Source organism: Gopherus flavomarginatus, chromosome 4, assembly GCF_025201925.1.
Source record: "Gopherus flavomarginatus isolate rGopFla2 chromosome 4, rGopFla2.mat.asm, whole genome shotgun sequence".
NCBI lineage: Eukaryota > Metazoa > Chordata > Testudines > Testudinidae > Gopherus > Gopherus flavomarginatus.
In genome coordinates, this window is record NC_066620.1 from 100,663,598 (window position 1) to 100,688,125 (window position 24,528).

Consider the following 24,528-nt stretch of genomic DNA (forward strand, 5'->3'; position numbering starts at 1 on the left):
TCAGCACTGTAGTCTGAGCATTTTGTGTTGCTGCACTATCAGCTTGCAACATCTATGCATTTATTAAATAGTTGGTCTGATGAAAATCCATTATGATTTAGTCATGCAGTTATGCTTTAAACTTCATACTTTGTTCATGTACACTTAGGGCCTTAATTTGGTAATAACAATTAGGGTTGTCTAAATGATGTTCTAATGGGAATGCTCATGCATGCATAGAAATATGGTCTGGAAACTAGTATCATACTATAAAACTGTGGAAATCCTGTTTCACTCAATGCAATAATGTTTATAGAGTGACGCAAGCCCTGTAAATGAGGCAGGGCATCATTGCTTATGATCTCTGAAGGTAATTTCAAAGAGAATTTGCTCAAAATGAGTTACAGATCAGTAGATCCCCTGTTTCATTCCTTGTACAACTTCTAACCTGTGCACTGAATGAGGCAGGATTCTTGTTGAAATAATATGTGATTAAGTATCTAAGGCTGTATAATCATAAGGGAAGCATTAAGGTGCTGAGTCTCTGTTAACTATGGGGAGTCCAGTGGCACCTTAAAGACTAACTGATTTATTTGGGCATAAGCTTTTGTGGGTAAAAAAAACCCCACTTCTTCAGATGCATGGAGTGAAAATTACAGATAAAAGCACAAATATACTGACACATGAAGAGAAGGGAGTTACCTTACAAGTGGAGAACCAGTGATGACAAGGCCATATAAATCAGGGTGGATGTGGTCCACTCCCAATATTTGTTGAGGAGGTATTAATACCAAGAAAGGGAAAATTGCTTTTGTAGTGAGCCAGCCACTCCCAGTCCCCATTCAAGCCCAAATTGATAGTGTTAAGTTTGCAAATGAATAGGAATTTATTACATTTTGTGTGTTTCACTTTGTAAATTTAACATTATTATAATGTTTTAATTGACTGTAGAGTTATTTTAAGTGTCTTACACTGTTCTGTTTATAGCTGGTAACTGAGGCACAAGGTTGTGTGGGGGAGGGAGTATCTCATTTCTTATTTTAATACTGATTCCTTACTCTGCTGTAACCACTGGACTATGCCATCCAAGTTAATTTAGACCCTTTTCCCCTTCTCATTTTTTGGCTAGGAATAATATTTTCTTCTCATCATAACAAATCCCCTGATTTAGGAAAACATCCTTACTCAGGAAGGACCCCATTTAAGGATGTGCTTAATTTTAGGCAGATGCTTAAATCTCATTGGAGTCAATGGGGTTTGAGTATGTACTTAAAGTTAGCATGTGATTAAGTGTGGATAAGGATGGACTTAAGCACTTTCCTGAGCTGGAGCCAAAAGGTCATCCAGAGGGATAAGCTGCAAAATGGTGTCATGTGGGATGGCCACCTCCTAGTTGTGGTTCTGTCCTTTGGAGCTTCTCTTCAGCCCATCCTCTGCATCATCTTTGAGAGTCTTTCTGGCTCGGCAAAAAGAACAGGAGTACTTGTGGAACCTTAGAGACTAACAAATTTATTTCAGCATAAGCTTTCGTGAGCTACAGCTCACTTCTTTGGATGCATAGAATGGAACACACAGACAGGAGATATTTATACATACAGAGAACATGAAAAGGTGGAAGTATGCATACCAACAGGGAGAGTCTAATCAATTGAGATGAGCTATCATCAGCAGGAGAAAAAAAACTTTTGAAGTGATAATTGAGATGACCAGCCTTTGAAGTGATAATTCTGGCTCTGGGATACAACACTCAGGGTATGGCTACACTTACAGTTTTGCAGCGCTGGTAGTTACAGCTGTGTTCGTACAGCTGTGTAGGGTCAGCGCTGCAGTGTGGCCACACTGACAGCTACCAGCGCTGCAGTGTGGCCACATTTACAGCACTTGCAGCGCTGTTGGGAGTGGTGCATTGTGGGCAGCTATCCCACAGAGCACCTCATCCCATTTTGGCGCTGTGGCTTGTGGGAAGGGGAAGGAAGTGTGCGGATCTTTCCGCTTCCTGTTCCAACGCCCCGTGGTGCTTTGCTACACATTCCGAGCAGTTTGGCGGCATTGTGAGTCTGCAGCACGATTTCTGAGATTTCTGTTACAAATGGAGCCTGAGCTGCTGAGGACCTTGCTGATGAATGTTGCCAGCACATCACGCATGGCAGTGGAGCTATTCCTTCAGCTGCAAAGTGACAGTGAGGAGTCAGACGATGATATTGAAACGCCTGATGCTGAAGACACTCAATTGCTTGTGGCAGTAACAGACGTGCTCAGCACCGTGGAACGGCGCCTTTGGGCTCGGGAAACCAGCACTCAGTGGTGGGATCACATCGTCCTGCAAGCCTGGGATGACGAGCAGTGGCTGCAGAACTTTCGGATGAGAAAAGCCACTTGCATGTCACTGTGTGCTGAGCTCGCCCCTACCCTGCGGCGCAGGGACACGAGATTGAGAGCTGCCCTGCCAGTGGAGAAGCGGGTGGCTATTGCAATCTGGAAGCTGGCAACTCCAGACAGCTACCGATCGGTGGCGAACCAGTTTGGAGTGGGAAAGTCCACCGTTGGAATGGTGCTGATGCAAGTTTGCACAGCCATTAATCGCACCCTGTTAAGAAGAACTGTGACTCTGGGGAATGTGCAGGACATTGTGGATGGCTTTGCAGAAATGGGTTTCCCTAACTGTGGAGGGGCAATAGATGGGACGCATATTCCTATTCTGTCACCACCCCACCTGGCATCAGAGTACGTTAATCGCAAGGGGTATTTCTCCGTGGTTCTGCAAGCACTTGTGGATCACCGTGGGCGTTTCACTGACATTTACTCAGGATGGCCTGGAAAGGTGCACGATGCACGCATCTTTCGGAACAGTTCCCTGTTCAGGAGGCTGAGGGCCGGGACTTTTTTCCCAGACCGCAAGATCACAGTAGGGGACGTCGAAATGCCCACTGTGATCCTTGGAGACCCCACTTACCCCTCAATGCCATGGCTCATGAAGCCGTATACAGGGAAGCTTGACAGGAGCAAGGACCGGTTCAACTACAGGCTGAGTCGGTGCAGAATGACTGTGGAGTGTGCTTCTGGCCGTTTGAAAGCCCGCTGGAGGTGTCTTTATGGGAAGCTAGATTTGGGGGAAAGCAGCATCTCCGCTGTTATATCCGCGTGCTGTACCCTCCATAATATTTGTGAAGGGAAGGGTGAAAGATTCAGTGAGGAATGGACCTCCAAGGTTCGACGCCTAGAGGATGAATTTGCACAGCCAGAGAGCAGGGCTACTAGGGAGGCCCAGGAAAGGGCTTCAAGGATTAGGGATGCTTTAAGGGAGCAATTTGATGCTGAGAGCCAACAGTAATGTTTGGTGCCTTTGCTGTGCTTTGTTTTACCTTGGGGTACAATATTTACCACTTCCTGCAATAATAAAACATATTGTAAAAGCCATAAAATCCTTTATTCAAAGTACAGTACATAAAAGACCAGGGGGGTTAGGGTGGTGGACTGTACATTCATAGGTTTGAATATGTCCTGTTTTGATTACTGTTCAATGTCTGGTGCACTTCAGGATTACTATGCTGCAGGGTAATGGGGGTGGAGTGCACAGGGTAAGAATTATAGTTATCAGGGCTGGTAGGTGATCGTACAGGTGTTGGGGGCAGCTGGGGGTAATAAGAAACTGGCTGCTGGAGAAAGGTGTTTTGTGCAAATACTGGGGAACAAGAAAGAGAGCTTTGGGAGGGCTGTGGGTTACCACGGTACAGATCTGCCTGCATGGCTACGAGAGACTCGAAAGACTCAGTTTGGTGAGCCAGGAGGCTTATCATCTGCTTTGAGGTTTTTTTGATTGCCAATTCCTTTCTCCTGCTTTCTGTTTGCCTCCAGTCATACATTTTCTCTCTCCATTCATACATTTTCTCTCTCCATTCCTGCGTCTTCCTACTTTCTCTGTTGTAGTGATTCATAACTGCTTTGATCAATTCTTCTTTTGATTTTCTGGGATTTCTTCTCAAGTTCTGCAAGCGACGTGAGGCCGGTGATCCGGCTGCATTAGTCAAGGTCACTAGAAAAAACAAAGATAGAACCATGTAATACACAGAGGCTACATTGTTTATTATCACACAGTGAAGGAGTTTTTAGACTTTTTGTAGCATCCTTCCCACATACCTCACATAACACAGAGAGGCCAGGGAAGCTGAAAGTCATGGCGAGCAATGGGGTGAGTGTTTCTGCCCCGAGTGCACCTGGGACGGGGAATTGACCGATGGGTCACTGGGGTTTATCTGCACTGGGTACAGGAGGTAGCTGGTGTCCTGCACAGGGGACAGTAGTGAACAGGAAGGTGGCGAGCTGCTGGCGGGGTGTGGGGGGTCCGCGTAACTGCCGGCCTGCTGGTGAGGGGGGGGAACGCACAGCTGTGCTGGCTGCCTGCTGGGAAGGGTGGGGGAACACCGGAGCGCACTGCGGGGCTGGATGCCTGCTGGGAGGGGGGTGGGGGAAGACCAGAGCGCACCGCGGGGCTAGCTACATGCTGGGAAGGGGGTGGGGTGGAAGAGCGGAGCGCACCGTGGGGCTAGCTACGTGCTGGGAAGGGGGAGGGGAGACCGGAGCGCACCGCAGGGCTGGCTGCCTGCTGGGAAGGGGGTAGGGAGACCGGAACGCACCGCGGGGCTGGGGGGGCTGACCGCGAACCTGGCGCCCTGCACTCAAGTATCCCTAAATTCTCAACAGGGTTTCCTACTGCCAGATATATCACTGCTGCGTGTTACCTGGGAAGAGAGGGAGGGTCTTCTACAGCAATGTGGATTCCGCCCTGGCCCCTATGCAGCTTGCCTGTGTGCAGCCATGGTCCCCCCACCCCTCGCTGCACAGTGGATCGGACGAGTTAGCCTGACCGGGACAAGGACCACGGTGGCTCTCCCGATAAACTTGAGAAAGCACAAAGCACACGCTCTGGCCGCAACTTTTCAAGAGATTACCGAGGCAGATTACAGAGACGTGATAGAGCAAATCAATGGGCTATTCCATGTTTAGGCATGCATGCAGGCAGCCATAACCCAAACCCTCCTCTCCCAAAACATAAAAATCTGCTTACCCCGAGCACGCTCCTCAGTTTCTTCCTCACCAGCAACTTCCTGCTGCTGCGACTGGCTAGCCTCCTCCTGGCTTGAGAAGAGCTCCTGGCTGCATGCCTCCTGGGACTCTGGGGTGTCTCCCTCCACACCAGTAGCCTCACTGTCGGCTTCCTCTACACCCTCCCCCACTTCTCCCTGCTCTGAACTCTCCATCGTGGTCTTCGGATTGGCAGTGGGGTCACACCCAAGTATGGCATCCAGCTCCTTGTAAAAACGGCAGGTTGTGGGGGCAGCTCCTGAGCGGCGATTTCCCTCACGGGCTTTGCAATAGGCACTCCTCAGCTCTTTTATTTTGACCCTGCACTGCAACGCGTCCTGTTCATGGCCCCTTTTCAGCAAGGACTGCGATATCTGCCCATAGGTATCATAATTTCTCCTTCTGGAGCACAGCTGTGCTTGCACAGCCTCCTCACCCCAAACACTGATGAGGTCCTGCAGCTCAGAATTGTTCCATGCTGGGGCTCGTTTGGGGCGTGGAGGCATGGTTGCTGATTGATTGAATGATTGATTGCACTCCACACCTGGCTGAGCAAACAGGAAGGGGATTTTTAAAATTCCCGGGGCATTTAAAGGGGGGGCCAGCTGAGCCCAGTGGAGTGTGCATGATTACCAGAGAGGCTTCTAAGGTATGCTGGGATACCTCCTTATACCACGGAGGTCAATAAAAGCGCTGGTGGGTGTCCACACTTGCTGACCAGCGCTGGATCACCAGCGCTGGAATCCCTACACCCGAGGCTCGACCGGGTGTACAGCCAGCGCTGCAACCAGGAGTTGCAGCGCAACCACATCCTAAGTTGCAGCGCTGTAACCCCCTCACCAGCGCTGCAACTCTGTAGTGTAGCCAAGCCCACAGCCTCCAGGCTGGTTCCTCTGGAGTACAGTTTTCAGCCCCTGCTGGCCCTTGCATTCTTTCCTGCCCCAGTACAGAGCACTGGACCTCTGACTGGTTCCCCTTGAGTGCCCAGCCTCCTGCAGACCCTGGCTCGGGGCCTTCCCTAGCAGCCTGCCCATTCCCCCAACTGCTATCTTAGTCATTTTAGAAGGCCAAGGTATCTATTAAGGCATGACCTGATGCCCTTATCCCCACCTCTCAGGGTGGGAAGCAGCTAATTAATTACGGCACAGGTGTGACTGGTCCCATCTCCCCTTAAAGGTGCCAGTCACCCTGTGACAAATGGTATAGGGGTCTCAGCAGAAATCTATACTGTTTGTCTCTTGTGCCACAGTAAGCACACTTTTCTTAGTCCTGAAAAACTAATGTCATTTTAAGAGACATGAGACTATCAAAACATTTAGATTGTAAGTTCTCTGGAATGGGAAGCATCTTTTTGTTTGGCGTTTGTACATAACCTAGCTGGGGCTCCTGGTGCTAGGGTAATACAAATAATAAATAACAATTAATAATAACCAAGATGTCGAAGTGACAGGATGTCAGGTGCCATTGATATGGAGAGCATCAACTCTGTTCACTATTTTCTTTTATAGTCTCATAAGAAGATAAAAATATCTAATAAGAAGATAAAAAGATCTTTTATGTTCATGGACTTCCCTTCCCCACAAGCCCCAGCAACACTGGCTTAGTGTGTATTGCAGAACAGGTGAATCCCCCTTTCAGTCTTGCTGCATTTTAGCAGAAGTAATCTCTCTTCCCGTCAGAGGCGTTATCTGAAAACATCCTACTGACAAACAGGATTTCAGTTTCTGAGTTTAACCTTTCAAAAACAAAACAACCTATTGGAAGAGAATTGTAGTATAGCTTCACTGAGATGTCACACTAGGTATTTCTTTAACAAAAAAAGCTGCAAATAAGTTTGGTTATTTCCTCTAGCTCTCCTAAACACTGTAATAGTAAAAGAAAATAAGGTACAAGAAGCAATTACTGCAGAAGGGCTCTTTCATAAAAATTTGGTAAACATTATTTGGTTGTGAGAAAACAATCTTAAAAATTGGCTTAAAGGAATACACTCTGCTTTCAAGAAAGATATAAGCCATGAGTCTGAATGAAGTTACTGTCACTCCTTTGACTGTGGCAAAAATCTAGATCTAGGCATTTAAACAATAAAGTTCTGAAATGCAACCCAGTTTAATCACTAAACATATTTCTTTTTGAGGGTGGTCTCCAGTTTGTTCAAGTGTGGGTATGATGTTTTGTGTCAGGAAGAAGGATGAGGCCCACGTTATAGTTTTGTGTAACACACAAGAAGGGGTAGATTTAAAGAAAGGGCCAATTCTTGCTTTCTGTGACATCACAGTAAATCCAGTGTAACTGCACTGAAGTCAGTTATGTTTCTCTGGGCTTATCCAGTGTAACTGAGAGGCAAAATATATCTCAATAGTTTTAACTGTACAGTTAAGTTGCATAATACAACAGTGAAGATCGTATACTTTCTTACCATTTTGTATACTTTTATTGCTCATTTATTTCAATAATGGGATTTTATTATAGTGTAATGTCTAACACTCTTATAGTGAAAAAGATACTCTTATTCTTTGCTCAGGAAGATGAAAGGAAACCAAATTTTTGGAAAGAGACAGCAAGCAAGAAGAGGAATTTCTCTAAGAACAAGATGTGGTGTGCCTTAAGGGGAAATTCAGCAAGTATGTCACCACCCACTTCCTTTTACTACCTTCTGTGCTGCAACTGTCATGATTAACAGACACAATAGCAAGGCCAATGGAGATTTTTTTTTTTAAAGACAAAACAAATGTTAAGGGCTCCATGACCCCCCTCCTACACAGAAACCTGAAGAGGAAAATGTAAGGAAAAAATATCTGTGGCTATGCTTCCCCAGGGGTAAAGAGGTATTGGGACCTAGTAGAAGTGACCCAGGGCAGGCCTCCCAAATGCATACACTCCAAAGCTCCATAGAGAATCCTTGTCTTGTAATTCTGCAGACCTCAGATCCACCCCGGATGTCCTGGCTCCAGCTTTCTGGTCTTACTGTCTGTCATACTATAGACAAGTATACACTACAGTGTTGCATCGGCACAGCTGCACTGATGCAGTTGTGCTGCTATAGCACATCTGGTGAAGATGTGCTGTGCCGATCAGAGAGTTCCCATTGGTATAATTACTGCACCTCTGCCAGAGGCAGAAGCTATGTTGGCAGGAGAGCGTCTCCTGCCGACATTGCACTGGTGTGGACAGTGCTTAGGTTACTGTAACTTATGTCTCTCAGGGTGTGTGTGTGTGTGTCTTTTTCACAACTTTGAGTGACATAAGTTACATCGACTTAAGTGATAGTGTAGATTAGCCCACTGGCTACATACTTACCCCTCTGAGCAAGGCAGATGCTGCAGATTAGAAGTTCATGTTGGAAGGGCAGCACTAACATCCTTACTTAAATCACAGGTATTCTGTTGGGAGGATGCCATGTAACACTTCTAATCCCTAATTCTGACTTCCTTCAGCCAGCCAATGCACCCACAACCCAGAGTGCTCTAATGTTAGCAAGTTCTAGTTGCCACAGAGAGGCTCTCAGAGCCTTGGGAAAGGTAAAGAATGTGCTACACTGGCTCTGCTCCTCTCCCCTTCTCACTTTGCAGCCAGATACCACTCCTTTGTTCCCCTCAGTGCCACAGAAGAGAGGTGAGCAGAGATGCCTTATGAGGAAAAAATCCTCTTATCTTTTGCATGAAAAAGCTTTAACCAAAATGTAATAAAAATGGAAAGGAGAAAAAAATAAAGACCCTAAAATAAAAGGGACATCTGCAATCCCTTACTAACAAATACAGCATTATTCTACAGTAATGGTTCAAAACCCTGCAGTAATACTATTGGACAAAGGTTAATCTTGTGCTTCAAACTCAGGAATGGGAGTCAAGAGACCTAGATTGTATTCCTAGATACCTCAAATACTTCTAGTAAGGTCATAGTATGTAAGTCACTCACATCTCTCTGTGCTTCAGTTTCCTCAAACAGGGATGCTTAACTCATTAATATTTGTGAAGTGCTGTGAGATCCACACTGAAGGCCCTGTACAAAGTATTTTAAGAATAAGCTGTGATGTTTTGGATCATTACTAGAGAATATTTTGGCCTCATTTTTAGCTGCATCTGAAGCTTGCTTCTAATATCACAGGTGCAATTATATACCTGCAATTACAGGTTAGTGCAAAATTGCAGTGCAATTTAGATCCTAGTATTGAACTGGTAAATCAGGCAGCTAGGCATGTAGACGGATAGCGTTGGGGCCCAGGTTGATTGCACTTGCAATTTTGTCCCCAATTACATGCATCCAACTGCGTTCACGATATGAGAGTCGTGCTTGAAAAATGTAGGGCTTGGTATACACATTTTCCCCCTTAGAAATAATGTGCAGTGGACCAGACGCTGTGCTTGGACTCTGCAAAGCAAATCACAGGGGGCAGAGAGTAGGAGATTGGAGGAAAGCGTGTTATGAGGGCCAGCCCCTCCTCCTCCTACTAATGGGAAACCTCCCCGGTGAGGGAGGGGACAGAGAGAAGGCTAGGGACAAATGACAGCACAGCCGCTGCCTGGGAAACACTGCAAGGGGGCGGGCTAGCGCGCGCGCGCGTGTGTGCTGCTGCGGGTGGTGTGTGTGTGGGGGGCTCACTGAGCAGGGAAATCCTGCATCGCCTACATACACGCAGCCTCTCCCACTGTTACACGCAGTGCAGCCCCGAGCGATGCACTGCGTGTAACGGCGGGGAGGGACCAGAGCCTTCGGAGGAGGGGCGCCTGTACGTGCAAGGGAATTGCCAAAGGGCCACAGAGCCCTCCCCCTCACACATACACCTGCTTCCCTATTGCAACGACGGCGCGAAGCCCGCGGTGAAGAGGGGAGGAGGGAGGCTCCGTCCGCATGGTTTGACTGCAGAAGGGCAGCGGCGGAGGGAGGGAGGAGGTGGCCGCTGCTAGGTGCAGCCGCGTGTGTGTGATTGTTGCACTCGGTAACCAGGCAGCCAGGGGCGTCCTGTCAGCCCTGCAAACACAGCCCGGGACTCGGAGAGGAGGCAGGATCCCGCGGAGAGCCCAGGGGCCGGGGCGCCGGGAGGGCGGCCGCAGAGGAGCGGAGCGCTGCGGGAAGAGGTACGGTGCCGGCCGGGGGAGCAAGCGGCGATCCGAGCTATGCTGCGCCTCCCGGCTGACTTGCCTTCCCGAGGATGGGCGCAGTTTGGGTTGCTGCGTCCTGCGCGAAGATGGCTCAGTTTCTACAGTGTCATTTCCGTTAGGAGCAGCTCTCTCTGTCTCAGGGCTAGCTGGTGCGAGGCAGGACCCAGGGACAGTGGCTTTTTGGGCATTGATGTTAATAATCATGTATTTTGGGAAGTATGGGATTGTAATCAAACCGTATCAGGCAGAGCACCCCACCACAGAAACTGTTCTTGGGCCTGAACCAAACCCCAGTGAAATCAGTGACTTTCCATGGACTTCAATGGATTTTATAGATCAGGCCCTTACCCAAGGGGTTGGGGATGGGGGGGAGGGAGAATATGCACCAAAGGCTAGGAAACTGCACACACGAATGATACAATAGCATCCAGTCCTGACATTCACTACAGAGCAATATATATTTCACCTAGAAACAAATGACTTGTCACGTTATAACTGTATGTATTTGCCCAGCTTGGGCTGTACAGAATGGTGATGCATTAAGGGCAAGACTATTGCAACAAAAATTCGAACAAAAATCCGTGTGTGTGTGTGTATGTGTGTGTGAGTGTGAGTGAGAGAGTGTGTGTAAAAACTTTGAAGGATACCAGATCCGGAATCCTTAACAGTCAAGGCTGTTTCTAGGATTTTGACATTGAGACATGATGATTTCTCCTCTAGTGATACTAGTGATTACAGAGAGCTGTTTGTTTGAACTATTCTCAGAGTCTGCTGTTATGGGCTGGATTGTGTGAACAGATAGATACTCATGAGTTAGCCAGTTGATGTCATTGAGACTACTCCTGTGAGTAACTGCATAGCAATGTCAGTAAGGGGCTTATAATCTGTTCCTGTGTGATTTGTGGGGAGATTGTATGTTGTTTGTGGGTGCCTACCAAAACCTTGCAAGTGCTGAAGCTGTTGTCTGAAAGAAACCCCAAAAGGGTGTATTTTTCTCTTGTAGTATTGATGATAATCAATGTTAATCTCCGAGAATCATTTTCACAAAGGCTAAGATGTGTTTTAACACTTCAAGTCTTTATAACAAAATGTTGCTCAACTATATTAAAATGTTACTTTCATCTGTCTGGGTGCTATTTTGGCTTAATTATGAATAATAGAAATACCTTGATTGTGGTACTAACCTTAAGTGGTAAATTACGTGGCACATTGTTTTATAAGTGCAATAGTATAATTTTTGGAGATGTTCACTATTTCTGACAGCAACCACTTGTTCATTATTTTGTGGATGTTTGAAACATTCTTTAAGACATTTTATTAAAGAAAAGAGGAACTACTGTCCAAAAATCAAACAGATCATGCCCAAATGTGAAGTTTGAAAGAGTGTCTCTGCTTTCCTGGATTTCTTTTAATCTGTGATCTTAATTTTTAATATGTTGTCTTCAGACATTGACTAAATCAGTGGCAATTCCATTTTATACCATTCGTTATGAAATACAACTGGATGGACATTAATCACTGAAGTGCTCAAACTCATGTGTGATTTGTGTTTAAATTAAATCTCTTCTTCTAGCATTTGTTTCCGTCGATATGGGGTCATCTCTTTGAGTCCTTCTCCATTCCAGGTTGTCTTGAAGCAGTTCCTTGGAAACTCCGCAGCTAATGAGATCCTTTTGTATAACATTCATCCATCCAGTTTTTGGTCTTCCAATCCTTCACTGTATTTCCTATATTCTTCTGATCTTTTCACATGTCCAAACCACCTAAGCCTGGATTCCTCCAGATTTATATAATTGGTACCACTTTCACACTTCCCTTAGATTGTTTGTTCTGAATATGGTCCATTCTGGTAACTAAGCGTCCATCTTAACATTTTCATTTCCATTGTATTTAGGATCTACTCCTGGCTCTTCCTTGGTGCCCAACATTCAGAGCCATACAAAAGTGCAGGCCTAATTACTCTTATAGGTCTTGCTTTTCAGTTTGATAGGCATTCTCCTATCACAGATCACTCCACTCACTTCTCTCCATTTAGTCCATGTCTTTCCTGTTCTACATATAAAGTTCATTGTTGAGTACACCGTTATCCTATCAAACCTAGGTACTCGGATTTCTGTACCTCTGGGTAGTGATTGGCTCCCCCAGACTTAGTCTCATTGTCTTTCTGAAATGCATCGTCAAATCTATAAACTATATACTCTTGTTTTGTGTCACTGATTTCCATGCCATTTGTTTCAAATAGATACCTCCATCTCTCTAAATCTTCTACCACTCCCTCTTTGCTCTCCCCTATGAGCACTACATCTTCTGCAGAACGCATGCCACTCTTTCTGCATGTTTTCTGTAAATCAAGCACCAACATGAACAAAAAAGAGCATGGTGCTGAGCCTTGATGTACTCCAACTCTTACAAGAAACTGCTGGGCTTCTCCATTTGGCCTTCTAATTGTGGTAACAGCACCTTTGTACTTGTTGTGGATGACTACTATATTCTTCAAGTATCTGTTTCATTCTTGTACACAACCAGATTATTTCTCTCACAATGTGGTCAGTAGCTGTTTGAAGATCAATGAATATTATGTGCAAGGTTTTTCTCTTTTGCTTATGGAAAAATATAGGGAAATCTTAATGCAGCAATAACATCCATTGTTGATTTGCCTGGAATTCATCCAAACTGTTTGTCACTGACCTTTTGCTTTCCTTCATAGTCTCTTATCAATAACATTCTCCAAAATCTTCATTGTGTGGCTCATAAGAACATAAGAACGGCCGTACCGGGTCAGACCAAAGGTCCATCTAGCCCAGTATCTGTCTACTGACAAGGGCCAATGCCAGGTGCCCCAGAGGGAGTGAAGCTAACAGGCAATGATCAAGTGATCTCTCTCCTGCCATCCATCTCCATCCTCTGATGAACAGAGGCTAGGGACACCATTCTTTACCCTTCTTGGCTAATAGCCATTTATGGGCTTAGCCACCATGAATTTATCCAGTTCCCTTTTAAACATTGTTATAGTCCCAGCCTTCACAACCTCCTCATGTAAGGAGTTCCACAAGTTGACTGTGCGCTGTGTGAAGAAGAACTTCCTTTTATTTGTTTTAAACCTGCTACCTATTAATTTCATTTCGTGACCTCTAGTTCTTGTATTATGGGAATAAGTAAATAACTTTTCCTTATCCACTTTCTCCACATCACTCATGATTTTATATACCTCTATCATATCCCCCCTTAGTCTCCTCTTTTCCAAGCTGAAGAGACCTAGCCTCTTTAATCTTTCCTCATATGGGACCCTCTCCAAACCCCTAATCATTTTAGTTGCCCTTTTCTGAAGCTTTTCTAGTGCTAGAATATCTTTTTTGAGGTGAGGAGACCACATCTGTACACAGTATCCAAGATGTGGGCGTACCCTGGATTTATATAAGGGCAATAATATATTCTCAGTCTTATTCTCTATCCCCTTTTTAATGATTCCTAACATAAGTTTGATGCCAAGGTAGTTACACAGTCTTGTATGTCTCTTTTTCTCTTAGAGCACATTAGTACCAGTATTTTTCTCAGGCATTGCTGTCTTCTCAGTCCTCAGGGTGGAATTAAAGAGTTGTGTCAATATATTCACACCGATTTGACCCAGGCACTTCCATACTCCTGCTGCTATGCCATTGGGGCTGAGAACTTTCTTATTTTTCCATGTTGCTTGTTGGTTCTGTAGCTTCTTTCAGGACTGGTGCCAGCAGACCCTGGTTTGGTTTTATCATGCAGCACGGTTCTCTTGGAGTCTCTTCATTCATAAACATTTCAAAGTAATTTCTCCCATGTTCCTTAATCTGGTTCTCATTGATCAATGTATTTGCACTTTCAGTTTAATTATTTTGATTTAACCAATGTCTTCAATAGGTCTTTGCTAGTCTATATCTTTCCTTTTCACTCTCCTTTGTTTCAGGACAGTCATATAAGCCTTCCATGGCTTTAGCATTGGCGGCTGCCACCTCTTTTCGCTCTTTTATACTGCTGAAAATCCTGCTATTGGACGTTGCTCGCCAAAGTTAAAAATGCTTGTTTGTTTTTCTCCACAACCTCTCAAAGTTACTCATTCCACCATCAGATGTGATTGGGGGGAAAAAGGCTCTCGCTTTTGTTTCACCAAGCAGACTCTTTGCACATTCTGGAATTTTGCTTGCAGTATTCTTCCATCATTGATTTATATTTTCTCTTAAGTCTTCTAAATAGATCTCCAACATGTTCATTTTAATCTCCTTGTTAACTTCATTAAGCTTCCAGCGCTTGGTTTTCTGTGTTGCTTTGGACCATTTTCTTCGCATAGTCACTGTGTACCCATTGTCAAGAACTAGCATTCTATACTCAGTTGCACTGCTTTCCCCTGGGATGATCTGACAGTTTTTGATGTTCTTCTGATAAACCGTCTGCTACCTTCTACTACTGTTCTGATCCAATGTGAAGAATGTATTGACTACCAAATCATATGAATGGGTGTATTGTAAGATAGAAACAAGGAAGAAGAAACTATGTCCAGACCCATGGCTGCCATGCTGCCTTTTTGAAGCATTTACTGTCGTTTCCCATCATTTATCGTTGGAGTCACTTTTTCATTTTTTGTACAACAGTGTCCATTTCCCCCCAGAAGTTCTCTTTTTCTTGTTCCTCCCATTCTACTTGGGGTTATGCACATACAACATTTAGGGGCACATTTTCAAGAGCTAACAATGAAAATTATCCTGTGACTTATCCTGTCTACAACCACTGCACATTCCTGCACCACTTTGTCTAAAGCGCCATTTCTCTTATTCAGTATTCCATAGTTGAATGGTTAACAACCTTCCCCAGTACCTCTTCTCTTTTCTCCCTTCCATTCGGTCTCTTGAATGCAGGCAATCCATACTTTCCTTTTCATCACCAGCTCTGCACATTTTCCAGTTAATAAATTAATTGTTTTAATAAATGGTAGTTGTGCTTCAGACTGTTACAATTTAAATAAACTGTACTCAAGAGTTTTCATAATCATGAATGTACATCAGGATGGGGCATTTGTTTTAGTTTATTAAAATTGGAGCTTGACTCATTAAAGGATACTTCACTAGGACCAGCTCCCCTGCTAGCATAAATTGGTACAGCCCATTGACATCAGTGGGGTTATGCTGAGTTATATTAGCATTGGCACCTAGTGTCAAAGAAAACCCCTACTATGAATTTTCTTTCTTTTGAACAGGAAAGGGAGTGTTTATCACCATAGGCCACTTGCCCCTTTTTGCTTGGAAGTCTCAGGACTGATCAAGAATTTTAATGTTTTTCTGTCTGAATGGAACAGTTAAAAGTGAAAGTTGCGGAAAAGTAAGTCTATACTTCCAGCTGGAGGTAAAATTTCCAGCTTGAGTAGACATACCCATGCTACCTCTGATCGAGCTAGTGTGCTAAAAATAAAAGAGTAGCCATGGCACAAGCTGCAGGAGGGGCTAGCTGCCTGAGTACATACCCATCCGAGAAGGTAGGCACCTAAGTGTTATTATATTTTGCCTGGTTTCACAGAAAATATAAAAAGCAAATACACATTTAGATCTCCTTCCTACAAATGTTTATACAGGTGCTTAACTTGTAACAAGTGAATAGTTGCACTGAAATCAATGGGACTATTCACACACTTATAGTTAAGCACATCGCTATATGCTTGCAGGATGGAGCCTCACTGACCATTTTACAGTCTGCAGAGTAAGGTACAGGGCATTTGCACAATGTATATGCCGTATTCTAAAATGTCAAGTGTTGGCTTTTGTTAAATATGACCCCTTTCCCAAACCCCTCATATGGTCAATTTATAAGCCCTCAACTTTATGTTTTAAAGTGTAAAAGCATGCAGAAATATAACTGTCAGAACAAGAAACATCTGATGCTCCAAAGAGGGTATTTCACTTGCTTTTTCAGGAAAAAAAAGAATTTTACAGTATTAATTCTTTCAGTTTTGGAGTGGAGGCATTTACAATAGCTTAGAACCTGGTGTCCTGTTTGAATGTCTCTATGTTGTGTTCTTTTTGAAAGATCAACATCTACATCTTCCTTTACCTTTTTTCCGAAAGCAATCCGTGATGTAGAAAAGAGGAAGTACAAAGTGACAGGAATGGGAGTTGGGAACAGCGGTATCTAAACACTTTCCAGAGCCAAACTGATGTTTTTTCCATGATCTTATGTAATGTATGTTTAAGATCCAGCAGTTTTTGGAAGAACACCAGCACACACAGGCTTGTTGTATTGCACAATGCATTAGCAAACAAGTACAGATTTGCAATTTAAATGTGGTCCAATAGCAATTTCTTTCTTTTATGCACAAGGCTAAAAACCAAATGGTATTCCTGCTTGAAACACTGTTATCCTAATGCTTTTCAGATTTAAATTTTCTCCTTGAAATGGACTTCGTATAGTATGGTTGCTACAGCTGTAGGTGAACACTTTGGGCTAAATAAGAGCATATCTGGCTGCTTTATTAAACTTTATTCCAGAGGAAGCATAGATTAAGATATTGGCATGGGGCTGCAGGCCAGGAACTCCTGAGTTGTAATCTCAGCTGTGTCTTTGTCAACATACAAAACTAGCACCAGTCTCTGTACAACAGAACCTCAGAGTTATGAACACCAGCATTACAAACTGATCAGTCAACCACAAACCTCATTTGGAACTGGAAGTACACAATCAGGCAGCAGCAGAGCCAAAAAAATACCCCAAAGCAAATAGAGTACAGTACTGTGTTAAACATAAACTACTAAAACAATAAAGGGAAAGAGTAAAATAAAAGATTTGACAAGGTTTCTGAGCCAGTTTCATTTAAATTAGGATAGTTAAAAACAGCATTTTTCTTCTACATAGTAAAGTTTCAAAGCTGCATTATTAAGTCAATGTTCAGTTGTAAACTTTTGAAAAATCAACCATAATGTCTTGTTCAGAGTTACGAACAACCTCCATTTCTGAGGTGTTTGTAACTGTGAGGTTCTACCATATGTCTGGGTCAAAAAGTAAATGTAATTAATAATATTACAGAATAATAATGTAACAAAAACAAGGCTTTAGTCACCTGTAGAATGCTAAAACCTAGAGCAGCTTGCAGACTACTGGGTACTTCAATCTAAGTTTTCTAGAAATGCTTGTGTTTAGAGCAAATTTTCTGAAGCATTGCTGTTTTAAGCCATGCAATTGCCGATAAAGACAAGGACTCCAAATAGCTACAAACCTATGCAATGTTTTGAAAATTTATTCCTTCAAGTTTTTAATACATGTGGCTGGTCCACAGTGGGAAAACCTGCTAGCTTTTTATAATGAAATGTTTTTCTGTAAGTGCTGTAAATATGTTTAGTGTAATGAGATTTTTAATAGTATTTGCAACTCTGAAGAGTAAAAAATTGTTAGAACAACAAACAAATCTTATATCTTGAGATATAAACTGATTGCCTGTGGGAGTGAGGAAAAAATATACTCCCTATTACACTGCAAAACGGACTATGTGCACGTTGGTTTTTATTTTTTATCTTCCTTTGAAGCATCAGGTGATGGCCACTACTGGAGACAGGATACTAGACTAGAAAGAATATTCCTTTAATCTGTGTTGGTAATGCCTACTGTATGTTCCTATGGTTCTTTCTGGTTGATGAGGTGACTGTAGTGATGCTGTTGTTTCCATGTCTGCTAATAGCTTTTTCTCTCCCCATCTGTTGCAGCTTAGTTCCCCCTCTTTACATTAGAATTGCTTCCCACTGCTTACAAAGGATTATGAATTATGATTTAGGGCCACAGATTCTCACTACACAGCACTCATTCTTTAATCTCAGGAAGATAATTTATTAATTACCGCAATCCCATTTATAAAGGTGAACTGGTTCAACCTGTAAATTTTATGCAGAGAAAACAGTACGTGTAAGGGAAATCTAAATATACATGCACTGCAGCATTTTCTAGATTTTTACATTGTAATTGAAATTTACTAAGGAGTGAGTGTCTTCCTCAGCTGGTCTAAACAACGCATTAACTTCAGTGGCACTTCACTGATTTATACTAGCTGAGGATCTAGGGCCACATGTTTTGAGTGGGTTAATAATGATCATCCAGTTCATACAAGCATTTTAAGAAAATATTTTTATTGTATCAATAGGAAAAAAGAACTATTTGACAACAAAACTGGTTCTTTGAAAATTAAAAATACAGTATATTCAATTGATGTGGCTATCTTTGGACCACTCACTGAATAAGCTGATCAACTGTGCATATAGATACTCAAATTTAATCGTTAAGAGGGCGGAATAGTTCTGTGCACCCTTGACTCAGCTTGGTGGACTAGGTTCACTGCAACTGGAGGAGAGAGCTGCAAATTGCAACTATTTTCACCAGCACAGTCCACTGTACTTCAAAGGGGATTTAACTTTTTGGGGGAGGGCAAGCACTGTTTCCATTGCCAATCTACCTTGTAGATGTTGTTACGGAAGAGTAGCTTTAATTTTTGTCAGGAGCACCAGAGGGGGCTCTGCCACAGTGTGTGACCTGAATTGATGCATCCCAGAATTGCTCTGGCCATGCTTCTCTCTGGCCAGAACCATCCACTTAACACCAGCATTTGACTATTTGCTATAAGAGAGAATAATACATGTGGTACAGGTGCAGCCGTCAGGGTACTACTTAAGTTTTTAGCTGGAACGTAGACAGTAGGGAGGTGTTTTTAATACTGTGTCAGCTAGCCCTGCACAGGAGGTCCTCCAGCTGCATGCAATTTAAAATGCCTGCACCTTGTCTACATTACTGTTCAAAATGTTAGCAAACCTGTTCCTGCTGAACCCATGTTTCACACTGCCTTAGGGTTGGCACAGATATAACATACAGATAGTGCTGCAGAGCCTGATTATCCTTTCACTGAAACAGGTGCAATCGAAACAATGCCACTGAAGTTAGTGGAGCCACACTGATGTAAAACTGTTAGGATTAAGAGGAGAATTAGGCCTGCAGAATCACACACACTTTGGGATGAGATTTTGAGCGCAGCACTGTGAATAGGAACAATGGGCTGGATCCTGACTCCCTGCTCTGTGCACTTTGTACTGCTCTGACAGTGGAAAGAGCACCAAGAACTGCCTAAAATGGCAGACAGGGATTCCCTGGATATAAGGGTGTAGGGAGTATTTCAAGGGCAGAAGGGGATATGAGGAGGATGAGGATGGAGTTGGAGTATGATGTGCTTTTACAGTCCTCAGATGGTGGTGCAGACCCTACCAGACCATTCTAGACTGCCTAATGTAGAACAGTCTAGTGACTGCTCCCTGTTAGGGCAATGGGCATTTTGGCTCCAGCTACTTTTCCCACCTTGTGTCAAGTGCAGTTCAACTGTGTCCAGGGTGGACGAGGGGATGCTGGCCCTGTGTATGCACTATGAATAAAACAAGGTAGGAAAGAATGTTCTAGGTCTGTATCTACTTATTTCTCTTCCACTGAGGAACTAACCACCCTGGAAGTCCAATTTTTTTCTTGCTGTTCAGATATTGTTTTACAGGAGCATTTTGGAGGCCCAAGGTGTTGCTGTAACAGGGCGGTTTTACAGTAATGTAGCTCCATTGATTTCAGTAGGGTTACGCTAGCATAAAACTTGAGTAACAGGGGTGAATTAAGGACCTGTAATGTTAATTACACTTCAAATTTTATGCCAACTGACCAAAAAAGCAACTTTACTGTACATTACTACTGTGATTAAAAAATTATAATAGGCAAAGAAAGACATTTCAGATTATGGACAGTAACCTAGTAGAACTAGGGATTAACATTTTATCCTGATCAAGAAGTTATTACCTGTTTTTTAATGCAACGAAATATAGTGATAGTTTTAAACTGTTTCAGTTTTACCAGGGACTTTATATTTCTTCCTTTAGATGCAATATTATTTTAATATTTGATGTACCATAGCCTTCTGAAACAGCACACTCAATCCTGTCATAAAAAGTATCAATATCTGGCATGTTTTCAATTGACTTTAATCATTTGTTTTTGTACTTTCAGTTGAATTAGTGATTGCCAACCAAGCTTTCAGCAGTAATTGTGTCTCTGGCTTGAGTGATACAATCTATGCCACACATGCCACTCTTTATGCATTAGAATAGCTAATAAGATGATGGTTCTTAGTTTTACAGGAACTGGTGTAGGTTTCTCTAAAGCCCACATCTCTCTTTTTTCAGACTTCTGAGGTCTCATAAAGGAAGGACAGTGCTGTAGCACAATCATTGCAAGCGAGTACTGTGCTTTCATTGGGGGAAAGGCTGCTGTGACTCATCGTAGGCATGCTGTACTCAAGCTAAGGGATGCTTTATAAAAGGAAGTAGTCCAAACTCTCCATCCTGTTGATGTCTGCGGCTTGGTTTGGAGATTGTCACTGAAAACTTTCTTGCTGCAAAGAGACCATGGCCTCCTCCAGGCTAGTAGGGAGATCTCCCAGGGATATTGCTGATGTTATGCAAAGGCTTCAAGGTAAGTGACTGATTCCGAATGGCTATATCTGTCATCTGTTCATATAGATGACAAATACAATACTCTTTAAAGCCAGAAAAGCATTTTAAAATTTATACATTTCAAAAACCTGCTGTTCTAAACTAATCTATAGGAAAATGTTTGCTTATGATGTGTTTGCAGATTTCTGGTTGTGTTTCCTCTTGTATTACATTATTAATGATGTTTAAAAGCATATGTCATTATGTAGCATGGTTATTGGATAGGGCAGTAGATTGGCAGTATGGACATCAGGGTTCTATTCCTGGTTTTGCCCTTGACTAGCTCTGTGACCTTGGGCAAAGTCAGTCACCTGTCTATACCTCAGTTTCCTCATATGTAAAATGGTGATAAAGACACTTACTTTCCTTCTCTGTTTTGAGCACTATAGATGAAAAGTCCTCAATTAATATAATAGTTTAAAAATTATTTGCTATTACAATAAGGCCTAGAGGCCCCAAACAAGATTAGGGCCTCATTGTGCTGGCTATTGTTACAGACACACAGTAATAGACTGTCTCTGCCCTGAAGAACTTGCAGTATAGAGGCTAAGTGTTGTTGTTGTCCGAGTTGATATCCTTATGAATCATGGGACTTCTGATTATTGTTGCAGTCAGTGGTCAAAAGATAAAGCAACTTATTAAGTTCTAAGTTCTCTTTATCACAAACAAACATGGCTAACTGAGAGGATAATGTCCATTAAAACTTTTTAAAGTTTATAAACTTAGAAGTAAAGAAGTACCATCTAATATATATATATATTTAAAATGCCTGCATTTTAAAGTATTCACTAGCCCTCTGTAAACACTTTCTTAGTAGCACTTTTGTTATCAGCAGTAGGGTGACATTTAGGGACTAATGGTTCAATCCTGCTACCATTCAACTCAGTGTAAAAACTCCCATTAACTTCAGTATTTCAGGATCAAAACCTAATTTTGCAGTTCCTCAACACACAAAGCTTCCATGGCCTTCAAGAGTTCAGTGCACAGAATTGTCTATACTTTCTACATCTTGAAGCTTCCTTTGTTCTCCTGTTCTTTTCCTCCCATTTCTGTGTATACAGTCATGGTGGCATGTTTAACCTTAGTTCCCTTCTCAAAAAACTGGACAATCAGGTTGTGTTGTGGGTGTTTACAGACAACTTTTCCCCAAGAGTGAGGGGCATGGGAAAAAGCAATAAAGATGTTGTTTGAAGGTTTAACAAGTGGAGGGATTGTGGAGCTGTGTAGTGGTTAGTGCAATATAGTGCAGGGCTTCTGCAATGTGGAACATCATTCCAGATGATGTCATGATATCCCCTTGTACCGAGGATACCTCTCCAGGGGAGGCAGCTCCAGGTATTAGGAAGAAACAGGTAGTATTGCTGGACTTGATCATTAGAAATAGAGAGGTGGGTTTGTGATGATTGTGAGAACTGCATAGTGAATTGCCTGCTGAGTGTGAAGATTGCGAATTGCTCAAGACATCTAGAAAGGCTTATGTGCAGTGCTGGGGAGGAGCTGGTGGTCATGATATAGGTAAGGACCAATGACACAGGGAAAGGTAAGAGACATCCCGGAGGCCAAATTTAGGCTTCTAGGTAAGAGACTAAAGTCCAGGATCTCCATTGTAGCAATCTCTGAAATGCTTCTTGTTCCACATGCAGGGCCAGTCCCTCTAAAAAACACATATTAAATAAACCTGCAGACGTATATTTTACTGAGGTTATTTTATAATTTGCCTTTAATGGGGCCTTCTTTTAACCTTTTAGACGACTTGGATGTTTTAGTTAGAAAGATAGTGAAGGAGATTTTACATTTACCGCAGTGTACTACCAATGGATTGTTTTATTCTAGAGGGAGAGATAGAGGGTTAGTCCTTACGAAATTTAATATACAAATCCCCAATATGTTAATTCGTAAATGGAGGCGGCATATCGTCTCTAGAGACAATTGGGTAGATTTATTGTATCTCTATGCAGGAGAAAATCTTATTGATAAAATAAATAGACTAATAGAAACATTTCTTTTAAGTACATCAAAAGCAGGAAACCTGCCAATCAATCAGTGGGACCACTGGACAATTGAGGTGCTAAGGAGCACTCAAGGAAGACAAGGCTGTTGAATTCTTTGCATTTGTCTTCACTGCAGAGGATGTGAGGGAGATTCCCATACCTGAGCTATTCTATTTTAGGTGACGAATATTAGGAACGGTCTCATATTAAGGTGTCAATACAGTAAGTTTGGGAACAAATTGATGAATTAAACAGTAATAAGTCACTTGGACCAGATGGTATTCACCCACGAGTTCTGGAGGAACTTAAATATGAAATTGCAGAACTACTAACTGAGGTATGTAACCGATTGCATTAATCAGCCTCTGTACCAGATGACTGGAGGATAGCTAATGTAACACCAATTTTTAAAAAAAAGGCTCCAGAGGTGACCCTGGTTACTACGGTCCTATAAGCCCAACTTCAGTACGAGGCAAATTGATTGAAACTGTAGTAAACAAGAGAAATCTCAGGCACAGATATGTTTGGGGAAGAATCAACATAGGTTTTGTAAAGGGTAATCATGCTTCAGTAATCTGTTAGAAGTCTTGGAAGGTGTCAGCAAACATGCGAACAACAGTGATTGAGTGGACATAGTGTACTTTGACTATCAGGAAAGCCTTTGACAAGTTTCCACACCAAAGCTCTTAAGCAAAGTAAGCAGTAATGGGATAAGAAGGAACGTCCTCTCATGGATCAGTAACTGTTTAAAATAAACAAAGGGTAGGAATAAATGTTCATGTAGCAATGCGTGACTCACCCCTGCAGCACCTCCTGCTGGTTGTCCAGGGAATTTCTCTTCCAGCTTCTGGAGCACCCTCTGCAGGCCGGTGTCCCGCTGCTGCTGGCCCCCTGGCAATACCCTCCCAGAACCCAGTGCCCCTTGTGTTTGGGATGCAGCCCCCTGGCAATACCCCCACAGTCTCAGGGTCTCCCCACCCAGGGGAACGCCCCCCATCCCTACCTCACCTCAGTCATAGACTACTGCCAGTCACCTACTCACCCCCGCTCCCTGGAGCAGACTGCAGTGTCAGCCACTCATCATAGGTAAGGTTAGGTCTGGACCTGCTGCCTCTCTCTGCAACCCAGTGCCTCTGTGAGGCCTTGGACAAGGCCCTGCAATCTGGGGAGTTGCCAGCCTGGAGCTCCCCAGCCCTGTCTCACTCTAAGCACGCTAAGCTTCCCAGCTGCCAGGCTACCCTCTCTCTGAAGGCAGAGAGAGAATGTCTGTGCTCCTGGCTCAAAGCCTGATTATAGAGGCCGGCTGTGGTCTGTTTGGGGCATGGCTCCCAGCTGTGCCTACTTCCGCAATCAGCCTGGGAGCTTCTTGCCCCAGCCACAGCCCTCTGCTAGGCTGTTCTAAGCCCTCAGGGCAGGAGTGAGTGACCACCCCGCTACAGGTCAGTTTTCACACTGAAGAAGGGGACATAGCAAAGTTCCCCAGGCATCTGTTCTGGGACCTGTTCAACATATTCATAAATGATCTGGGAAAAGGGGTAAACTGTGAAGTGGGAAAGTTTGCAGGTGATACAAAATTACTCAGGATAGTTAATCCAAAGCTGACTGTGAAGAGTTACAGAGAGATGTCAGTAAATTGGGTTACTTTAGAAAGAGATGTCAGTAAATTGGGTTACTGGGCAACAAAACGGATGAAATTCAGTGTCGATAAGTGCAAAGTAATGTTCATTGGGAAAAATCTCAAATATACATACAAAATGATGGAGTCTAAATTAGCTGTCATCACTCAGGAAAGAGATCTTGGAGTCACCATGGATTGTTCTCTGAAAACATCTGCTCAATGTGCAGTGGCAGTCAAAAAAGCTA

The 24,528-nt window shown here is 43.3% G+C and overlaps 1 protein-coding gene across 3 annotated transcripts in view; it reads left to right on the forward strand.

Moving 5' to 3' along the window:
• The first annotated feature begins 9,739 nt into the window (after window positions 1-9,739).
• Window positions 9,740-24,528, forward strand: part of SYNE1 (spectrin repeat containing nuclear envelope protein 1) — a 492,410-nt gene continuing 477,621 nt past the window's right edge. For 2 of the 3 annotated variants that reach the window (XM_050949357.1, XM_050949360.1), the window contains exons 1-2: window positions 9,740-10,136; window positions 20,366-20,654. In XM_050949357.1, coding sequence (XP_050805314.1) covers window positions 20,588-20,654 — 67 coding nt within the window. In that variant the 5' untranslated portion in view covers window positions 9,740-10,136; window positions 20,366-20,587. The remainder of the gene's footprint in view (window positions 10,137-20,365; window positions 20,655-24,528) is intronic. The other variant, XM_050949369.1, reaches the window with a different exon arrangement.